This window comes from Necator americanus, chromosome III, assembly GCF_031761385.1.
Source record: "Necator americanus strain Aroian chromosome III, whole genome shotgun sequence".
NCBI lineage: Eukaryota > Metazoa > Nematoda > Chromadorea > Rhabditida > Ancylostomatidae > Necator > Necator americanus.
The window spans coordinates 4,652,949-4,674,147 of record NC_087373.1 but is presented as its reverse complement, the minus strand read 5'-3'; the positions used below and the strand labels follow the sequence as shown (position 1 = coordinate 4,674,147).

At 38.3% G+C, this 21,199-nt stretch overlaps 1 protein-coding gene across 3 annotated transcripts; it reads right to left on the bottom strand.

Annotated features, from left to right (window-relative positions):
* Positions 1 to 1,622: 1,622 nt before the first annotated feature.
* On the bottom strand, positions 1,623 to 21,093 carry RB195_008614 (uncharacterized protein; the record flags this gene model as incomplete). Of its 3 annotated transcripts, XM_064195198.1 has the most annotated exons (41): positions 1,623 to 1,639; positions 1,742 to 1,903; positions 1,988 to 2,054; positions 2,116 to 2,273; positions 2,368 to 2,472; positions 3,317 to 3,523; positions 3,731 to 3,878; positions 3,951 to 4,097; positions 4,248 to 4,328; positions 4,791 to 4,948; positions 5,011 to 5,202; positions 5,300 to 5,416; positions 5,628 to 5,766; positions 6,717 to 6,890; positions 7,399 to 7,451; positions 7,562 to 7,632; positions 7,746 to 7,858; positions 8,823 to 8,908; positions 8,964 to 9,111; positions 9,174 to 9,314; positions 10,069 to 10,203; positions 10,341 to 10,434; positions 10,510 to 10,625; positions 11,391 to 11,470; positions 11,564 to 11,770; positions 11,834 to 11,912; positions 12,089 to 12,139; positions 12,698 to 12,793; positions 13,199 to 13,257; positions 13,331 to 13,427; positions 13,485 to 13,627; positions 14,063 to 14,201; positions 14,260 to 14,340; positions 14,399 to 14,464; positions 15,847 to 15,956; positions 16,020 to 16,139; positions 16,196 to 16,286; positions 16,348 to 16,463; positions 17,758 to 17,859; positions 18,373 to 18,456; positions 18,951 to 19,002. In XM_064195198.1, 41 exons carry the CDS (start codon positions 19,000 to 19,002, stop codon positions 1,623 to 1,625), a joined length of 4,602 nt encoding a protein of 1,533 aa, XP_064046342.1. The 3 variants fall into 3 exon arrangements, with proteins under 3 accessions (XP_064046342.1, XP_064046343.1, XP_064046341.1); XM_064195197.1 differs by lacking the exon at positions 2,368 to 2,472; XM_064195196.1 differs by lacking the exons at positions 2,368 to 2,472; positions 18,373 to 18,456; positions 18,951 to 19,002 and adding an exon at positions 21,054 to 21,093.
* Positions 21,094 to 21,199: the final 106 nt, after the last annotated feature.

Sequence of the window (21,199 nt, the reverse complement as noted above, 5' to 3'; positions counted from 1 at the left end):
ACCAGGAAAAAAAGGATCATATACATGTTCGTTGCACGAAAAAAAAAGATGATCGGTCTGTAATAGAAAAATTGACTAAAACACTCAACAACATAAACAAATAAATAGACGAATAATAACGAATAAATGGAATATTCAACTAATTAATTAATAAAGGATAAAATGTAGGATCAATTAGCTCCAGTTCTCCGCGGTATGCCAGTACATTTTTTCATTTCTATTCGAATTTTTGTTAAAAAATTCAAAATAGCATTGAGCTGAATTTTTTCTTCAATCTCACCACTAATGAATATTTCTAGAAAATTCCAAGGATAAAGTAATGGTAAGGTGTACGGGATTGACGAATCCCTGGATGGGGATCCGCGTTCACTTCAATTCAGAATCATCTGAGGTTTATGAACTCGTGTCTGTACCTCATAGAATGACTTGCGGTGGCCGGCCGATGTGTCATGTCAGTGTTTATCCTTCCAGGACAAGTCCGGTGCCAATTTATCGACCCCGAAGGTATGAAAGGCTTGGTGAGCACTGGGGCGGATTCGAACCTCCGATCGATCGTGCAGTCACAATAGAACCTTTCACCGCCTGCGCTATACCCGCCCCCTATGTTTTTCTTCAAATCCGTGATGACCAAAATACTTGAAGAGTAAAGAAACACTGTTGCACGATTCCATTGCGAAGATTTTCTCCAAGATTCCATCAGCAATCAGCCGAATCAATAATTTGATTTTTCATTTTGTTCACATTCTTTGGATGATCTTTCTTCTGAGAAAGAATGGTCCGATGGTCTACTCACTGAGAACCGAAGAAAAAAAAGGAAGAGAAGAGAAAGGAGACAAGGGGCTCGGAAAAGAAAGAACAGATGTTGAGAGATGGAGAGACAATGAATTCCCCAAACAAACGTCAAGGGTTTAAGGTCAAATTCAGAAAATAGTAGAAAAAAAAGACCTGCAAAAATTTGCGAAAATTTTCATTTGAAAAAAAAACACTAGCAAGGTGAATTCGGCTATCGGTTCGGCTGTTGACGGCTACGACGTGTTGCCCCACAAAACCTCTTCGAAGAATCTCTTGAAGATTCCTTGATCTCTCGCGAAAATTCTTAATTTCACTTCTAAAGGTTTTTGTAATTCAAAATAACCAAATAATAAGTTGGATATGGATCGAAAAAGTCTTAATAATTTTTCGCTTGCTGAACGAACTTCTTCCATTCCAGAGGCTCGTCGAGATTATCAGCTGCTGAGAGGGATTTATTCGTCTTGATGGGCTCGTAGATTCGGTTTTGTCGGTAGTCGTTGATAAAGATGGTCGTGGCTGAGAAGGAGCGGAAGAATAGTAGAAAGAAGGGAGAAAGAAAGGAGAACGGAGGAAATTTTCCGTTGAAGAAAGAAAAAACGAATAGAAAAATCAAAAAGATTCTCCAAAACAGTGTATCCAGTCGCCGAATGAGAATTTTTTTAAGAAAATACTCAAAGATTTGAATGTGCAATGTACGCCAAATCAATAAAAATCAATAACAAAATATACATTCTACATCTGTATGAATGTGTGAGGAAAAAACATAAAATTAAAATTTTATTTAAATCGAATGAAATGAGTAGTTTATCGCGTTCTTCGCCATTCTACTATCAATTAGGCGAGGGAGCTGAAATCGAAACAGTGAATATTTCCGCGGTGAAAAATTCAAAATTTTATGAATAGAAAAAAATGAGGATCCAGAAAAAAAAAACGAGAGAAATGATTTAACCTTGACAGAAACGACCACCATAAGGCCAGAGGTCGCTATTGCACACATCACCCCATGTATTCAAAGTACCCGTTTGGCAAACGGGTCGAGAACAGTCCGGTGCCGAAAATCCTATCGGACATGAACATCTATCGACCTTCTCATAGCCACCGTTTTGACAATCTTAACAAATATACATTATGAAAGTTACTTTTGGCAGTAAATACAGTAATTTTTTTTTTGTGACAGTACCGGTAAACAACTTACCTACAGCCGACGTTGACGGGATTGGTAGTGCTCGTTGAAGCGCTGAAGTACCGTTCGTAAGTGTGACCTCAACAGTTCGAGATTAGTTGTTACCGGGAATAATCCTGAAAACATTAGATCGAACTTACCGTAATAAAATTTACAGCGTTTTTCATGGATGAGAATACGGTAAAAGTGTCGTAACCAAAAGTACATGACTGTCGCGAAGCGACACGATAATTTTTGTCCGCGTTGTTTTGAACCTTCCAACCGTTTGACATTGTGAACACGATCGATGGTCCAGTAGCTGAAATAACGGTAGGATCATTACATCGGGATCGTAGATTACGGAGTGGGGGGGGAGTGATTCCGTCCATTTCTCCCCGATTGCCGTATAGAACGGCCCGGAAGATATGGCTTGGAGCGTTCCGGGGCGCTATTTTCTACTTCGAGTTCGACTGGAGCGCGCCAGCAGTGAAATCCGTACCACCTCAGATTCGTGATCCCTTTAAAAGGAACAATGTTCAAATGAGTATTGAGGGTATCTCCTTATTGGAAGTAGAAACATGGATGAATAAACGAATGAATGAGTAGCTGAATGAATGAGTGAGTGGCTGAATGAATGAATGAATCTACAAGAGAATGAATGAGTAAAAGTATGGATGACTGCTAATAGTTGGCGAACGAATGAATGAATAATGAGTAAATGGAGGAAGGAAGAAAGATAGCGAGGAAATTGAGCATTTCGAGTAATGAATGGGAACGAATAAGTCACTGATTGAATGAATAAATCGACGAAACGATGGATAATTGAACAAGTGAAGTAGCGTACGAGCGAACGAATGAACGATTGAACAAATGAATGGATGAATGATTGAGTGAATGAGTCAACGAATGAATTAATGAATCCACGAGGGAATGAATTAGTAAAAGTATGGATGACTGCTAATAGTTGTCAATGAATGAATGGATAAATAATAAATAAGTGGAGAAAGGAAGAAAGGTAGGGAGGCAAACTAGCATGAATGAATGAATGAATGAACGAATAAATGTATGATTGAATTGTTAAATGAATAAATCGAAGAAAGAGCGGATAAACGAACAACTGAGTGAGCGGACGAGCGAGCAAATGAACGAATGAACAGATGAATGAATGAATGAATGAATGAGTGAATAAATAATTAAATAAATAAATAAATAAATGAGTAAATGGATGAATGAATGAATGAGCCAGCGAATGAATGAATGAATGAATGAATGGATGAACGAATGAATGAATGAATAAATGAATGAATGAATGAATGAATGAATGAATGAATGAATAAATGAATGAATGAATGAAAATCCCACTTCTGTTCGGTGAAGCCAGCGCAGTATTAGCGTCGTCAGTTCTCTCATCAACTATAGAAAATGCTGGCGTGAGCCCATTAAGGACAACCACTGAGATCGAGTAATCATCCTGAGAACTGCATAAGATGGTATACATAGAGTTCCCGTTGAGTTTGTACACCGAACTGAATTTCCCTACAGGTATCGGACTTACTGAAGCACCATTGGCTGAAAATAAAGAGATTTTTTCGTGGATTCTAAGAAGCATCTTCGACGAATATGTTCAGCGAGATGACCGCGACGCGTCATCGATTGAAGCGCCACCGCCAAGAGAATATCTGGTATGCGCTGCGGTAGGCGCGTCGCGGTCAGCCATGGTGGAACGCATCTGTCACCGAGTGTAGCCCCGTCGAATATTTTTTTTAGAATTCTCACCGTTCCTAACTCCTATTAATGATTGGTCTTGGTTACTGACAAAAACATATCCAGTAGCACCACTATCGATAAACGCTGAAACACGGCCAGTCTGACGATTAGCGTGCACGGTTAACGAAACGTCCGAGGAGAGCATTTCAGTGTAAGCCTTAACGAAAAACAGTAGAAATTGGTAGGTGAAAAGCTGAAAAGAAAAATGAAGGGAACGAAAAACCCCTACGTTCATCGGTTGTGGCTCGCCGTCATCATTAAAATCACCGAAAAGAATATTCCCACCAGTAATATACGCTGCATCACGTACATCATTGAAATTCTTGTACACAACTGAATGACCCGGGTATTCCGGATCCACAGCATAGATAAATAACTGAATTGGACAAAATCATGGAAAAAAAACACTAGGAAATAAAAACTTTCTAAGAACCTCTGACAACTCTGAAAAATCTGATTCGTTCAGCTCATTTTTGAGAGAGCCGAACTTTAGCGCATTTAGATTTCAGCTAAACAATAAAAGTACCTCCTGTCGGTAAACCTTGGATATCGCAATAAATTCCTCCAAATCCACATTCATCAAATACGGTGCTTCATTGTAGAAAATCTACAAAAGGATCGGCTTTTAATTCCCTCAAATTTGATTTTTCAATTTTCATTTAAAGGCATCACCCGACGAATCTGGAGTGGTGCGGATTTCAGGTGGGTGATGTCTATACGGGGTCGTAGATTATGGAGAGGAGGGTGATTCCGTTCATTTCTTCCTTACTGCCGTAAAAAAACGACCCGGAAGATGTGGCGCGTGCACAAAGCTGGCGCGCTCCAATCGAACTCGTTGTAGAAAATAGCGCCCCGGAACGCTCGAAGCCGTATCTTCCGGCCCGTTTTCTACGGCAATTAGGAAGAAATGGATGGAATCACTTTCCTCTCCTTAATCTACGATCCCGTATAAGAATACTCCACCTGAAACCCGTAACACGCCACAGGTTTATGGGATGATGCCTTTAATTTTTTGTTTTCAGGCGTTTTCATTCAAAACAATCTTTATCCTGTAATCGTTATCGCTCACGATCATTCCGCGTACGAATCGTCCGAGCCCAGTGACAGCAGCACGATAGATATTTGCCAGATTAAATTCGTCATCCTTGACTTGGCTACAAAAACCGGTCCGAGATGACATGGCAGCATTAAAGTCCGTAAAATTGCCACCAATATAAAGTGGTAGCACTAAAAGGGGGAATTTTAGAGCGTTTTGAACGAACATTTTCGCCACACCAATCGATATGCACCGTTTCCATTGCTGCAATAGAGAATCAACTGATAACGCCAAATTGTCGTTGGTTCCTGTTTCGGTCGTGCGAAGATAGCAGCATCATCTAACAGAAGACTTTCTATACCATATTTATCTACACCGATTATTACCGTGTAGGTACGGTAACGTGTATCCGCTTCATCAGGAGTGTTCTTCTCTTGACAAATGCCTAAAAGAACGTAATTCTTGAACATCGTAGCAGTAAAAGAATAAATAAATAAATAAATAAATAAAAATCAGTAATAAATGAAGAAAAAAAAACCTACCAATTTCACATGATTCTCCTGTATAACCAGGATCACATTCGCAGGTATAATTCGTCGTTTGCACATCATAGTAAAGACGTCCATGACGAGAGCAATCTTTTACGACAGCAGTAGGTCCTACAACGAAGCAGAATATGTTGTAAGGTTAAAGGTGTCGCAATAAACTTTTGCTGAAATTAAATTATTTTCTTGAAAAATCAATCAAATCGACCAAATCAATAAAATCATCAGAATCCTCGCCACGCTCCTGGGAAAAAATTACGGAGAGTTACAGCCAAGACATAAACATATTTAATTTTTTTTCTCGAATAAATGTGTTTCAGCAAACCTCGGTAGAATGGAGCTCGATCTCCTATACATTCATAGTTTCCGTCGCTGTCTTGCTGTTGGCAGCTCGCCAAGATACTCATTTGACTTTGTGAGCACGCGAATGAACGCATTTCGGACAAACCATTATCTCCCGTGAACTGAAAAGTGGAGTGTAGTTGGAGAAAAAGTGCACATAACACTCTCAGGCCAAGAAAATTCCCTCCCCCTCCCCTTGACTGTACAATTTCACGTATTTTTACGTTCTATTGTACAAAACGGTTCTAAGTACCTGACGGTGATGATCCAGAACATGTCATTATGACATTGCGAATGATTGATTTTTGGTTTGTAACTCAGAAATGGGGTTAAGGCTAGCACATCACAAAATGGACGATGATGGGACCTCTTATGGATATTTCTAGCTCGAAACGGCATTAAAGCCAGTACATCATAAAACCGACAATAATGGGACCTTTTATGGATATTTCTAACACAGGGACGGCGTCAAAGCCAGCATATCACAAATGGACGATGGTGGGACCTCTTATGGATAATCTCGCAGTTTGGGAAACCTCTGCGATACCTGAGAAAGCGTCACCTTCGTAGAAGTGTCCGCATCGGTTTCCACGAGCCGTTTTCCAAGGCGTTTTCAGGACAACTAGGATGAACTGGGCGTGGCGGCTATGTTCAAACTCTTGATCTATGCCCCTAACTCTATATTTGCCCACTGTGACCCCAACATAGTCAATTTTTTTGACATGCTCCCTTCGAGCGAGAGTTCAGCAGCGCTGGTGCATATGGTAGATCCTTTGGAAGCAGACACGCGACGGCGGGATGCGGGCTGGCGGCGGCCGGAATGCACCTAAGCGCCAACTCGTCCTCAGGGAAACATGTGAGATGAATTGTCTTGGATTGGAATCAGAAAAAGAAGAAGTAATGAAGTGGATGAGAGGAGACGAATCACTATGGGATCATTTTCTTCTTTCTTTCCGCTTTTCCTTTGTAAATTCAGAACAAAATCGTTAGCGTACGCATCCAGAAATATACGAGAAGTACATTAATTGCGGTTACGGGTTAACCACGAGAAAGAATCATTGTCATGATTCACCTGTACGTCGTATTTGTTCTGTGTTCCAGCCGGACAATCCTGGATCGGTGAATTATCGCTCGTACAGAAATATGGCACAAAGAATGCGTCTCCTGCCGCTGTCATCAGCGTCCATTGTTTACGATCGAAGAGTTTCACCTGGTTTCCCGCACAACCACGAATTTCGATTGACAGCTGAAAAATCCGCAAATAAACAATAATAATATGCAGTGGTAGTAATTATAAATAACTCAATAATGAGTATAAATAACAACAATAAACAATAAATATCTGCACAAATATTTGCCAGGCAAATGAATAAGTTCAGAGGTTAAAAACTTTCCGACAAACTATCGTTGAAGTAAAATCATTTCACACCTCAACAGCGCTTCGTCAGCGAAAAAAATCAATAATAACTACTGCATTTATACTTTCGCCAGCTCTATTAAAGCACTAAGGAATCGCAACGTGTTCACCCAGAATGTGTCTTTCTACATACATGTTATCAGTTTGTTTAGCAATTTTCCAGATTGAAGCCGCGCCGCGAGTCGGTCAGGCGGCGCGTTTTTTTGTCGCTACACGGATGCTGCAAAGTATAGAGCAGATTTTAAATTCGTCAGGGTTCATACTCATAGAAATCGATACGTACATTCTAAGAATCTTCAAATTATATAACTTCATTATAAAACGGAAAAAAACGTACATTTGTCGGTTGGACACCTCCAAATACCGTAGCACGTACAGCAGCTCCATTTACTGGAATGATATTGATCGATTCAGTGGAATCTCAGTTTAGTAGTCCAATAGCAATGATTGGTGATAGTAAATAGTTATTCTACAACAGAAAAAAAAAACCAGGAACAAACTTGTGTCCGGTCCTGTAGAGAGAATTTTGTCCGTGAGGTCGGCATATCCTACCTTTAACCGCTGATTGCTTCTGCAAGAAATAGAAAATACCCAGATTAATTTAATTATCGCCATATGTTCGATATTGTCGAACATATGGCGCTCATTAAATTAATGATACGGTGCGATCGATTTTAGAAATACCTGGGAATCCACATTCGAATATGAATGTCCTTGTCGCTATCAGCCATATCAAAAAAGACGTTCATAGTTTGCGGTTTCAATAGGACGGTGTTCGCGTAGAAATTTGATGCTTTCTACGAAAAAAAAGTACCATTTTCACATATTTTTCTGACACGATCTTCTATTTTAGAATTGTCGACAAAATACAATAAATAATATAATCCTGGACGGGCGGGTGTAGTGAAGCGGGTAGAGGTTCCGCTTCCACCACGAACGATAGGAGGTTCGAATCCGCTCTAGCGCTCACAAAGAATTTCATCCCTCCAGAGGTCGGTAATTTGGCACCAGACTTGTCTGGGAGGATAAAACTACCCGGCAAGTCATTCTATGTGGTAGACACGAGTTCGTAAACCTCAGAAGATTCTGAATTGAAATGAACGTAGGGGTGCAGGTCCCAAATGGATTGATTCGCGCCAGACACACAAATTTATAATCTTGGACATATGACGACAGAGGTGATTATTATCATAAAAGAATAGCATGGTTTATATTTTTATTATTATTATATTATTATATTATTATTATTATTTATTATATTTATTTTTTTGTTTTTTTTTCATTTTTATTTGGACGAGTTTCCCGTGAATCGTTTGTCTGAACGAGTTCTTTGCGGAAGTGACTTTGGTGGGAAAACGGAATGGGAAGAGCGAGGATTGCATATCCTACTGTAAAGATGTGCGTAAGATAATATACGGTAATGGTTTACTAAGTAGATTTAGGGCAAAAGAATCATCATTAAAAGGTTTGCTTCTCGAAAAAATATATTGCCATTTATTGATTTTCTACTTTGATCTAATCTTTAATTTTTTTTCATCTATTAGCAAAATTATTTTTTGCAAAAGTAGGCCGAAGAAATTTACTAGGGGTGCGTTTCATTGCAGTACAATAATGTGAATATGTATAGATTTGTTGAAAAAATATAGTGCCATTTATTGATTTTCTACTTTAATCTAGTCTTTGGACTTGCAAACAAGTTTTTGTTGTTTATTTTTTTAGAAAGTAAATAACAATAAGCAGGAGTGAATACGAAAGACTTACTGTATAAAACAGCGTTGTGTTCACTGTCTCATTGTCAGACCCTACGAACATCAAACTTATGTCAAGTGGGCGTAAATCGCTAGAATCTGAAATATTGCTGGATGCAATGGAATAAACAAAAAATGTCCACATGTTACTTACTGTATACGCTTGTGGTTACGGTAATTGTGACGTTTATCGGTTGTCCGATATCGATAGTCCCCAATGAGGTGAGCTTTTGTGACGGGTTCACGCTACGTGCAAAAAGTAACGATTGAGATGGTCCTTGAGTGTAGAGCATTTGTAGGAGCTGTAATTAGAATTTATTCCAGAATCTTCTGGAAAACTTCTAAATCTAGTTGTTATTTGTACCGCCAGGAAATCGGTTTGATCGCTTTGATCGCTAATGATAAGATGTCCGTTGGTCGAGGCTGCGATTTCGCTCAACGGTCCCGAAGTTCTTTGATAGCCTATTTCCCGATCCAATGTCTTCCTATCCAGGAAGAATAATGTCTGGAATGGAATCATTACTATGCATGTACATTGTTTTCAGATTTTGTTTAGATACTGGATTTTCGGATCTTTTCGGGGTTTTTTCCGGGATTTTCGGGGTTTTCGAGTTAGGCAGCTTTCACTTATTTACTTTTATTTCTTATTTATTTATTATTTCACTTGTTATTTTTTATTCACATATTCATTTCTCTTATTTTAATTGATGGTTTTAGGAGAACAAATAAAAAAAATTGTATCGAGACTGCAAGTATTGTAAAAAGTATTTTAGTAAAATTTGGCTTAGGATAACTTATATACATATTTAAATGTGTTGTCATTCTATAATTACAACAGCAAATGGTGAGGGGTTCCATTTGGGGCGGAGTCTACGCATCCTCTGATTGGCAGCTAAAAAAGTGGGCGGAGATATGATTGTGAATCACTATTGAATCCCCGAGTAATGAACAGCAAAAAAAAAGAAGGATGAGCAACTTTAAGCTTTTTCTACTTCCTTGTTGTCTTCACTTAAAAATGAGTTTAAAGTTTCCCTTTCTTCCGATCTTTGGCTCAAAACTGTTTCTTTTCTTTGTTTTTCTTTTGTAACCCGGCATGGAACGAGTGCACTGAAAAATTAAACTAAAACTATTGAACTAACTAACTAATTAAACCTGAGTTAACTGTAAATTGAAAATCACCCTTGAATCCGGAAAAAACGGTAGAGATCCTCATTCATAAGAAGGCGATACCGTACCGTACGAGCGTAATTAGGATTTACCTTGACGTTTTTGTTCACCAGCGACGAATACGGTACCGTTCCATATTGAGTCGTAAATTGAGCGGCTGTTGGTAACTTGTCCACACAAAATGAGACAAGCGAATTCTCATATAAATTCTTTGAACTGGTGACCTTCTAAAAAAAACCACCCATAGCTCTTCTCTTGAGAATTAAAGTGAAATAATCAATTAATAGTGAAATCAATGCAGTTGTCAAAATTTCCCATCAGTTTCGACACGCACAAGATACGCTAAAATGAAAGCACTGCTTACCACCAACGCATCCAGAACCTGTGAGTCGACATATTGCAGACTTGACGATATTTTTCCCCAAGCATATGTGTTATAGACATCGTTCGTAAAATCTCTAAAATAAAGGAAAAAATTTGAGAAAAAAAATTGGAACCACAAGTGAATATCTCTTATCCAATGGAAAACTTACGCTAACGTATCCTCAGGATGATAGACGACCGCATTTGCGTTACTCACTTCGAATCTTATCATACCATAGTTGCCAAACAAGGAGGTCACATTATTTAACGAAGCGACGAAGAATGTCTGACATTTAAACGCATCACACCACGAATCTGAGGCGGTACGGATTTCAGGTGGAGTATTCGCGCACGGGATCGTAAATTGTGGAAAGGGGGGTGTATTCCGTCCATTTCTCCCTAATTCCCATGAAAAACGGCCCGGACGATACGGCTTCGAGCGTTCCGGCGCGATATTTTCTACAACGACTTCGATTGGAGCACGCCAGCCTCGTGCACGCACCGCATCTTCCAGACCATTTTTTTACGGCAGTTAGAAAGAAATGGACGGAATCACCCCTCCTCTCCATAATCTACTATCTCGTATACGGATACTCCACCTGAAATCCGTACCACCTCAGATTCGTGGGATGATGTCCTTAAAATCCATGAGCCTGTGATAATGATTTCTCGTTTCAATTTTAAAACAAGCTTTTTTTTAGCATTGCAATTTTTCAGAAACGGTAACTTACTCTTGAGGCTTCTACGCTTTGCAGCGAGCAGAATAATTAGTTGTTAGAACAGAGTGGGCAAAGAGAAAACAGAGAAAAAAAAAACGTGGGCAGCCAATGATGGATGGCTGAGTGGGCGGAGCATATGCGCTGCCTCATTGGATGAACCAGATTCCGATATGAAAATTTTGCTTGCTTCAATTCGTTAAGTTACACCACCTTGTTTTCTCACTTACCTTTCATTGCATATTTATTCACTATGCTATGTTTTGTTTCGAACTTTAAAAAAAATTGTTTCAAAGTAATAATAGTTAAGTAATAATATAACCATATACAAATACCTCATAATAGTACTCAGGAAGAGTATTTGCGAACCCATAAGCGAATGTACTTGGATTATCCTGGGGGAAATTTTTTGGCACTGGAAAAAAAATTGCTTAGTCAGTATGCAGTATGGAGCTAAAATCACAACACGTGAACTAAGGGCAGTTATGGATTTTGTCTCGAACCTGACCTTTTGGTGTGGTTACGGTAGTCTTGCTAGTAGAACTAGTGGTGTCACCACCGCCAGAACTGGTTATTGTAGAACTGGTTGCGCTTCCTGTAGTGGTTACGGTAGAATCCATGATGGTACTGGAAGTAGATCCAACGGTAGTGAAGATGGTAGTACTAGGTTTTGTGGATAAGGTTGACCCAATAGTGGTCCCATCGGCCGAGTTATCTTAACACATCGTTGGTTGTGAATTCAACTGATTTAGTAGATCAATACGTAATCAATATTCACCTGTGTAGCATTTAAATGGGATACTTCGTTGCATATATTGTACTGTATCGTTCCCTTTTTGTATTACACTAAAGCGTACCTAAAAACAAATCTTATTCGTTCCAATCAATACGGATCGTGATCTCTGTATAATATAATGGATGATTGTGTGAAGTGATCGGAGTAGACTCAGAGCTCGGAGCTGCCTTGGGGCTATTCCTTGATTGATCGTATCGGCTCTCGGGAATAACAATGATCAAATCAGACTCAACTCACCTCAGCCCACCACCATTGACACCCGCCAGTCGCGTTGCAAACGAAAGAATCCTAAAATACGAGGAAAAAATTCTGACAGCAATACTCCACATAGCTTATTTTTTAATTTTTAATTTTAATTTGATTTCTTCTAATTCCTCAAGCATAAATTTTCTTTCTTTCATACTTTGGTCTACTCAGAATTTTTCACTCAACCTTCTTCTAGAATATGAGAAAATTTTAAATTCAACGACTGAGCAAGAACAAACACATAGTACATAATTCCAAAGTCTGATGGATCTCAGACAGAAGACAGAGCAGCGACGATCGCGTACAATGTGAATCCATAAAAAAAAGTGAAAGCAACTGATCCCAGGGGCGCATCGGAGACAGAACATCCGTCGTCCATGGGTCGGCGTGCAGTCACTGCCGAGTGGCCGCTTCATCCACGGATGACTGGCTCACAAATCCACCACTTTTCCCGTCGCTTACGTGCGCGTCGAGCACTTCGAGTCTTAGTTGGAGTATTTGAATGAGGTTTACAGTTAACCTCTGTCACCCACCCGTATGTCATGGCTGCGAAATATTGACTTTCTATTAACATTCAAGCAAATTCTCGTGTATACTTACATCCGTCACAAAAGTGAATGTCGCTACGTCTGTCCTGTTGACGATTACGATTTCCTTAGGCTGCCCTTCGCTACTATAGACGGTGCTTGTGAAAGGCTAAAAATTCCCAGTGATTATTATCAGCACAGACGTTTAAAGGCATCACCGCACGAGTCTGGGATGGTGCGGATTTCAGATGGGTTATGCCTATACGAGGTCGTAGATTATGGAGAGGAGGGTGATTCCGTCCACTTTTTTCTAATTGCTGTAAAAAACGGCCTCGAAGATGCCAAATGAAGCGTGCACAAGGCTGGCGCGCTCCAATCGAACTCATTGTAGAAAATAGCGCCCCGGAACGCTCGAAGCCGCATCTATCGGGCCGTTTTTTACGGCGGTTAGAAAGAAATGGACCGAATCACTCTCTTCACACAATCTACGACCCTATAATCCACCTGAAACCTGCACCATTCCAGATTCGAGGAGTGATGCCTTTAAGTATCAGCGAAAAGTACTGTAATTCACCTGTATACTGTACGTATCACTGTTTACCTCCGCCCTCATTGTAATGTAAAATTTGTTGCCTAGGATTACAATTATTATTGTATTTTCCAGCGCGCTAATAGCGCACGGTAGAAAAAATCATCAAAAACGTACTCGTGGTCGGTCGATAGCTCGATGAGTCAATGACAGGATCTTCGACAAAGGACGAATACAATCGAACGCCAGTGTTGCTAACATCGGACAAGAACACCTGAAAAAAATCGATATTGTTGCTGTTTATCGATTTTGAAGAAAATTTTACGGCAACCTTCGCTGAGCAGTGTCCACTCTTATTGCTTAGGATGAGTGTACAACGTTGTCGTGACGTTGTTACGTTAAAAATACGCTGTCCACTTGAAAGTTTGTTTGGAAGTTCCATCATCGGGCAACCTCTCATCGAAACGTCGGCACCTGCAGGTAATTCGTTGCATTGAAGGACTTTTAGCGAGAAAAATCCGGAAAATTTCTTCAATTTTTTGAGCACATCTACTTTTCACTCATTGCTATTGGTTGATATACATACAACTGTAATTGGATAGATCTTACTAGTTCTTATTCAGTAGTATTATTTACTAGTCCTTAATGTTTTAGTAGTGCTTATTTATCAAGTTGGCAGGCAGTTTTTGTGGACATTTTATTGCTAGCAAAAGCCCTCTCGAAGTTCCACGCCCAGATTTCTCATTTTTTTCTTTTTTTCTGTGATTGGTTGTTGAATGAAGCACTCTCATTGGTTGATGACACCCTAGCTCCTCCCCTATTCATTCGTTGATGTTTTAAGCATTTTTTTTTCAGTTGATTTTTTCTTGTAGAAATGTATTTGAGCGCGGGAAAAATTAACAAACCAACCTTCTACCACTAGATACGTTGGAATAGGTTGAGGATCCGCCTGCCATGAGAAACTTCTCCTTACGCTGCTGCAATCCCCAAACGCTCCAAAACCAACTGATTGATATTGATAGTGCGAAGCGATTACAACATCGGTGAGCTTGAAACGATTGACTATCGATTTATCGATTTTATTCCTGGTTCGGGGGGACACTTACGAGCGGCTTATCATCTTTGTCATACATTTGTGGCACAAATAATCCTCCTGTATTAAATGCTATATGTGAAAATTCGTCGTACTGAAACAGACTGACGGAGTTTTCACTTTCCTCTACGTCTCTAACCATTCCTACCTACCTGTTTGTTCACATTATCGAATAAACAACGCACATATATCTCATCTGATATCCAAATAACATTGATCTGAAATATTAAATGTAAAGAATAATAAATAATAGTAATAAAATATAAAATTGTAATAGCAATAAATAATGTAAGATGAAAAAGTGCAACTAAAAATTGTAATAAAAATTGCATATAAAATTGTATAAACAATGATAAATAATAATAGTAAAATAATAATAATCATTATATATATATGTGTGTGTGTATGTGTGTGTATGTGTGTGTATGTGTGTATGTGTGTATGTGTGTATGTGTGTATATGTGTGTGGTGTGTGTGGTAGGTCTGTATGTGCCACGAAACTCCAAAAAGGGGGTGTGACAGGTCCCAGGGCGTGAAATTAGTGCGCCGACGCCACAGAGCTATAAAATGGGTAAAAAATACAGCGGGTCCAACGGAGTATCACACAATATTAGTAATAGTTAAAAATAATTAATAACAACCCAAAATAATAATAATAATAATAATAATAACAATAATAACAATAAATAATAATAAAAATGATAATAATAATAATAATAATAATAAATAATGATAGAAGAGCAGCTAGACTAAGAAATCTTAACTATAGAGACGAGAAACGTACTTACAGAAAAAAAGGAAATTCAAGAAAACAGTATGATGAAAAAAAATTGGGCTAACGAGAACCACAGCAACCAAATGTTGCTCCAATGTTATTGATTGCCTCTAAATGTTGAATTGATTAGGAAATAAATCTAACGGAAAAAAGATAGGAGTAAAGGAAAAAATAGTAGAAGGAAATAGGATGACTTAGTCGTCAATTTAACGAATAAAGTTTTGTTAAGAAAAAAAAAACAGCCTCGGCTGGTGGTGGTCACAGAAATTTTTTCCTTTGAAAATTCTGCGACAAAAAGAGAAAAGCGATGAGAGTGAAAAATTGAACGAATTGAGGTTAGCGGAATGTAGACCTTTAATCAATCTGCAAAAAAAAAAGAAATCCCTTCCCATGTCCCTCGCCTCCATCCTCTCATCCGTCGATCTTCACATCCCACCCTTCACCCTCTCATCCGTCGATCTTTACAATTTACTATTGAAGTGTGAATCTAGAATTGGAATACGGTAGTTATATAAAAATTAGAATAGAATAGAACTTAAGCTAACAATTGTACCAAAAAGTAGAATTTGAACCAAAAAAAAAAACGGGATCGTTAGGATTTCATAGATCGATGAGATTTGAGAGCAGACTCAGAATATTTCTGATTGATCAAGAGATCAAATGAAAGGAGTCACTAAACAATTGATTTTTCTGGATGATATGCAACCGAAAAAAAAGAAAAAGAAAGATGGATAAATTATTATAGGATTATTTGACTATTGTGTTATTATTATTATTATTATTATTATTATTATTATTTGATTGATGATTATTAATTAGACTCACCCGAACATTGAACGCTGAGGCTAGCCGTTGAAGTTCATCCCTGGCCGTATCATCGCTTATCGGTGGGAATTGAGTGACAACAGTCAACGCTGTGTCGCGAAGTTTCAACGCTAACAAAGAACTCTTCACACACCTCTAATGACAATGACAATGACAATGACAATTCGACTTACACTTAATATAGTCGTACATTAAAGCGTAAAATGGTTGATTAGTGCATCCGTATGATTTAGGATATATGGGATTTTGACTATGCAAAGTAGCTAAGAACACCTCCTTCGAACTACTGGTGTCTGGAAAATAATCGTTCGCATCGTAATGCGTCACAGATTACTGTAATTCTTCTTACTTGTTGTTTTAAATCCGTTCGGGTTGTCTTCCGTGAAAACAGCTATATTATATTGGGTGTAATTGAATTTCTCAAGATGATTGTTCACCGACTAAAAAGTTTTTCTCTGAAGTGTCGAAAAATAACGTGCTCCAATGCCGATCTCCTGTCACCTCCTTAAATTTAGCGAATCCAGCTCTTCCCCAATAGTCTGAGAATGCATTATAGATCACAGTATTGAACGTTAATCGTTTGGCGAACGTTGATACTGACGGTCGCGAAGTGGTTACTGCAATATTTTTTTCAAATGAATTTTTGCAGTCATAAATTGCAAAGAAAAAAAAAATACTAAAGATGAGTTGTCGCTTTTATTCGCTTTTATTCGTTTACCTCACCGGAGGTCCTTGTTTGTTTTTGGGATTTCTTTTTTTTTAAATACGTCGACTTGTTCATAGTTGATAGAGGTCATTTCTTCAGGTTCGCCCGAGCGACCGTGACACGATCAGCGACGCGACCGCGACGCGTTCGCCGCCGCTCGCGCATTTCCTCTGCGTGGTTGGACCCAAACGGATAGTGCATCCCACAATTATTTTTGTTTATTTATTATTTCAATTTGATATTTGTACTCTACAGGAAAAGAGGGGGCGGCGAACTAGACCGCGGTTATTCATCACTTGACCGTGATATGAGACTAGCTAAACGCCTTTCAAGGGTTTATTTTGAGGAGACATCGGGACAGTGGAACGGTATAGGAGGTTATTGTGTGCACGGTTTTCAAAAAAAAACTTTTTTCTGCGAATTTTACGGCGAAAGCGACCTTCGACGTTCATCACAATTCCCTGCGGAATGATTTGGGTTATCCAAAACTGGTGTTTAATAGTGAGTCGATGCTAGATGTTGCCTGCGTCACCATTCGCTAAAATCTCGCTTCCTCTGTCCATTAATGTTGCCTAGCCTGAATTACTCTTCTAGACTCTGAATGATTCCCGACATTTACGGATATGGAACCAAAACTTATAGTAATTTTGTCAACTATCAAATCAATCTAGACTAATCCAGCGAATATTTGCACCGTTTAGGTAACCGTACGTTAAGCTATCAACGCTCACGCGTATTTACAGAAAAATTTCAAAATTTCAAGAGGGAAAATTCGATTTCTATGGGTGTTAGCAGTCTTTACTCGAAGGGAACTCAACAATGAGTACGAGCACATGATATTTAGATTATATAATGACGGGAAGATGAGAGAAACACTCGTGCTGTGTGTGTGAATTAAATAAATAATCAATTAAATAACTTAATTAATTTCGTAAATAATGGAACTGTCAAGATGGATGCTGGATAGCTAAAATCCTAAAAACCACGTACTGCTAAGTTGTTGACCACGCAAGCGGATGAATATCCCCTTATATCACGGACGATAATCCACAATTTTCATTTAATATGATACCGCTGAATAGTTTTTTTTTTGCTGTAGGATTACAGGGGATTCCTTGCATTCTCTGGATAATCTCCTTGTCATTTTCAAGAATATTTTACAAATATTTTTTGTCACATCGAATTTTAAACATTCAAAAACTTACCGGCATCACAATGTGGTCCAAGATATCCGGTTGGGCAAATGCAAACCTTGTTGTCCGGTGAATAACCACCATTAATACAAACAGTTTCATTACAATTGTCACCTTAAAAAAAATTCAAGATTAAATTATTGTTTCAAAAAACTCCACGAAGACCGAAAACTCTTTTCTTGCAATTCATTTAAATTAAAAAAATTCCGGGATCGTGAACTTTAATGAAATTCTCACGAAAATTTAAATTTACAGCACATTCATCCTTAACATTTTAGCAGCTCACTCTTCCAGTTTTTTTTTTCCTTTCTTTTTTTCCCAATTGCCAGATTTTCAGAAAAAAAATGTCGTACTTTCAGAAATTACAAAAAAAAATCCGTAGAGAAGTGTAAAAAAACAGTTTAATCCTGGTAAGATTTATAAATATTGTATTGTATTGTATTGTATAATATTTATAAATATTTAAATATCGATTTAGAAGAAAATACTGGAAACTAAGAGGTTACGTTTTTAAAAATAAATCGTCAGCTTAAATATTCCTAATAAATTATTCTATTAATATTTTAAATTAAGCAATTCTTAATAATAATATTTATTTTGATAGTAATATTCGATAGTAAATAATACCTGTCCAGAATCGATGGCAAACACAAGTTCCGTTCGGTAACAAGAAACCTCCAATGCCACAGCCGACACTCCCTTGGGCATTAGCTGAACAAAGTGTGCGAAAAAATCGATACCGATCAATAAAAGCAGCGGTGAATAGTCCCAGTTCAACAATGGTCGCGCTTGGATCCAATAAGTTATAATCATTCCTTTCAGGACCTCATTTCAAAGCACTAATGAAATCATTCTTTGTTGCTTTTCTCTTCAGGAGCCATTTTTAAAACGTTGCGGATCATTTAAGATCGCAATCGTAAGATAAGGACGTGATCATCTAAGCAATCGCAAAAGATTAGAAAAAGAGTTTGGTAAGCAAAGAGACGCAGGCATTAAAGCTGAGACCTCGCAGGATCCATGTTGATATTCAACTATTTATTAGTTGTATAGTTTTCCTGTTTTTACCGTAATTTTCAAGTATTCTTTTTTTTTTTTCTCTGAGCGACAATTAAACAAAAACAAACAAATATGGTTTGTTTATGCTTCAGAGAACTGTTCCGATGCTACAACACTTGGTAGAAATCTAGTCAAAAAAAATTTCTTACCTCTCCAAACAACAACAAATAACGCTGCTATGAGGATTTTTATCCACCCCATTTTCTGGAAAACAGCGATTTATTCGAGAACTTCGTTTGTTAAAAATTTGATTAAACGAAATAAAGAAATGAAAAGAGTTAAACGTAATTGAAAAATAAGTACAAGCACGGTTCTCCACTTAGGAGAAGAAAATACGAAAAAAAGTTCTCCTAGGTAAAAACCTGATAAAGTTGCTGACTTCTAAGATGAGCTAAGCGAAACTGTCGTCGACTGAGTTCTGCTGATAACGTTGGTTCCGATAAGATTTTAGTAGGGGCCTATGAATGCATGATGCTGTCCTCCCGCGCCACATTTAAGTTCCTTGGAGTTTTTCACACACCCGAAGCCGGCAGTTAGTGAGGATCTCAGAGTTCAGGAAAAAAAAAACCTATTATTCGATTTTAACATTTAAAAACTGATTGCCTTAAAGGTATCACCCCACGAATCTGGGTTGGTGCAAGTTTCAGTTGGGTTATGCCTATAGTTGGGTCGTGGATTCTGGAGAAGAGTGTGATTCCGTCCATTTCTTCCTAATTGCCGTAAAAAACGGTCCGGAAGATGCGGCGCAGCACAAGGCTGTCGCGTTTCAATCGAAGTCGTAGAAACACATGCATATATGTAGTACTATACCATTGTACTTCAAATAAATAATCAATAAACAAATTAATTTATCAATAGATGGATACATAAATACAGACGAGTAAATAAATAAATAAATAACCAGTTTTCGGACACTTTAAAAACCTCATCTCACCTTCGCTTATTCTGACACCTCAATTAGTTTCTTCAACGAACCTCTTCATATCAGTCGTCCCCGCTGGAAAACGTGCGAAAAACCATTTCGATGCAAAAAAAAAATGCTAAAACATTTTTGGTGCTGACAACGGGCAAATTCCTCACCTTCTCGGGGACCGCTTGTTACTCTGTATATGATTATTTATGTTTATAATTTATTTATATGTTTGTGTTATATATTGTTGTTTATACTGTTTATTCATTTACTCATACATTTATCTACTTACATAGTGCTTATTATTTTTACACTTTCTGTTATATTTATTATGTTGTTTTGTTTTATTTGAAAAATTATTTTTACTTATTTATATTTTGTAATGTTCAATTAATACATAATTGTGGAATTCATGCGACCACTTTTTTCTTTTGCAGAAAAATTATTTTTTTTTTCGAGTTTCACGTCCCCATGAGAAGAATATATAGAATATTCATATTAGTGGCTGCTCCTAGAACTTATTTATTTAGCCTATTCTATTTTATTTTATTTTATTTATCTTATTTACTTCACTCGCCTTCACCGAACAAAAAATAAATCAGGAGTATTGACACTTTCTCGAAATTTTTCCTACTGAATCGAACTTTCTTTTTTTAACGCTTTTCACACAATATTTTTCAAAGGAAGTCACAAACATTGATGAATTATTTGATAGTTTTCTTTCTCGAGCGGTCCGTACTTTATTTGGAGAATATTCAAACTCGATTTTACGCCTTTACTCCTTCGGTACCGCTTTAGAACATTATTCGAAGTATTAGATTTTCTCCTCTTTTCTTCAACAATTAAAAAAGAAAAGAATGTTGTGGCAATATGAAATGGAGTGAACCTCATCTTCATATTGATATACCATCAGTGAATTTTCACCAGATCCGTGCACTGTCACCTACTATTTAAAGGCATCACCCCACGAATCTGGAGTGGTGCGGGTTTCAGGTGGGTTATGCCTATACGGGGTCGTAGATTATGGAGAGAAGGGTGGTTTCGTCCATTTCTTCCCAATTGCCGTAAAAAAACAGCTCGAAAGATGCGGCGCCTGCACCAGGCTGGCGCGCTCCAATCGAACTCCTTGTAGAAAATAGCTCGCCGAAACGCTAGAAGCCGTATCTTCAGGGCCGTTTTTTACTGCGATTAGGAAGAAATGAGCGGAATCCCACCCGTTTCTCAAATTTTCGTCCCCATATTGTCTTTGACCATCGGAAATCACATCAGATTCGTGGGGTGATGCCTTTAAGCAGCTTTTTCCATCCTTACTTCCAGTTTCTGAAGAAGGGATCTCACCAACCTGATGAAGCGAACTCTCGCCCCAATAATCCGGACACCATCCAGTCTCCAATGGTCACTAGGCGTCGGCGCAACAAATCCCGTGACACTGTGGGACCCGTGGGACCCGTCTCACACCATTTTATCGCTTTCGGCCGTTATTATGCA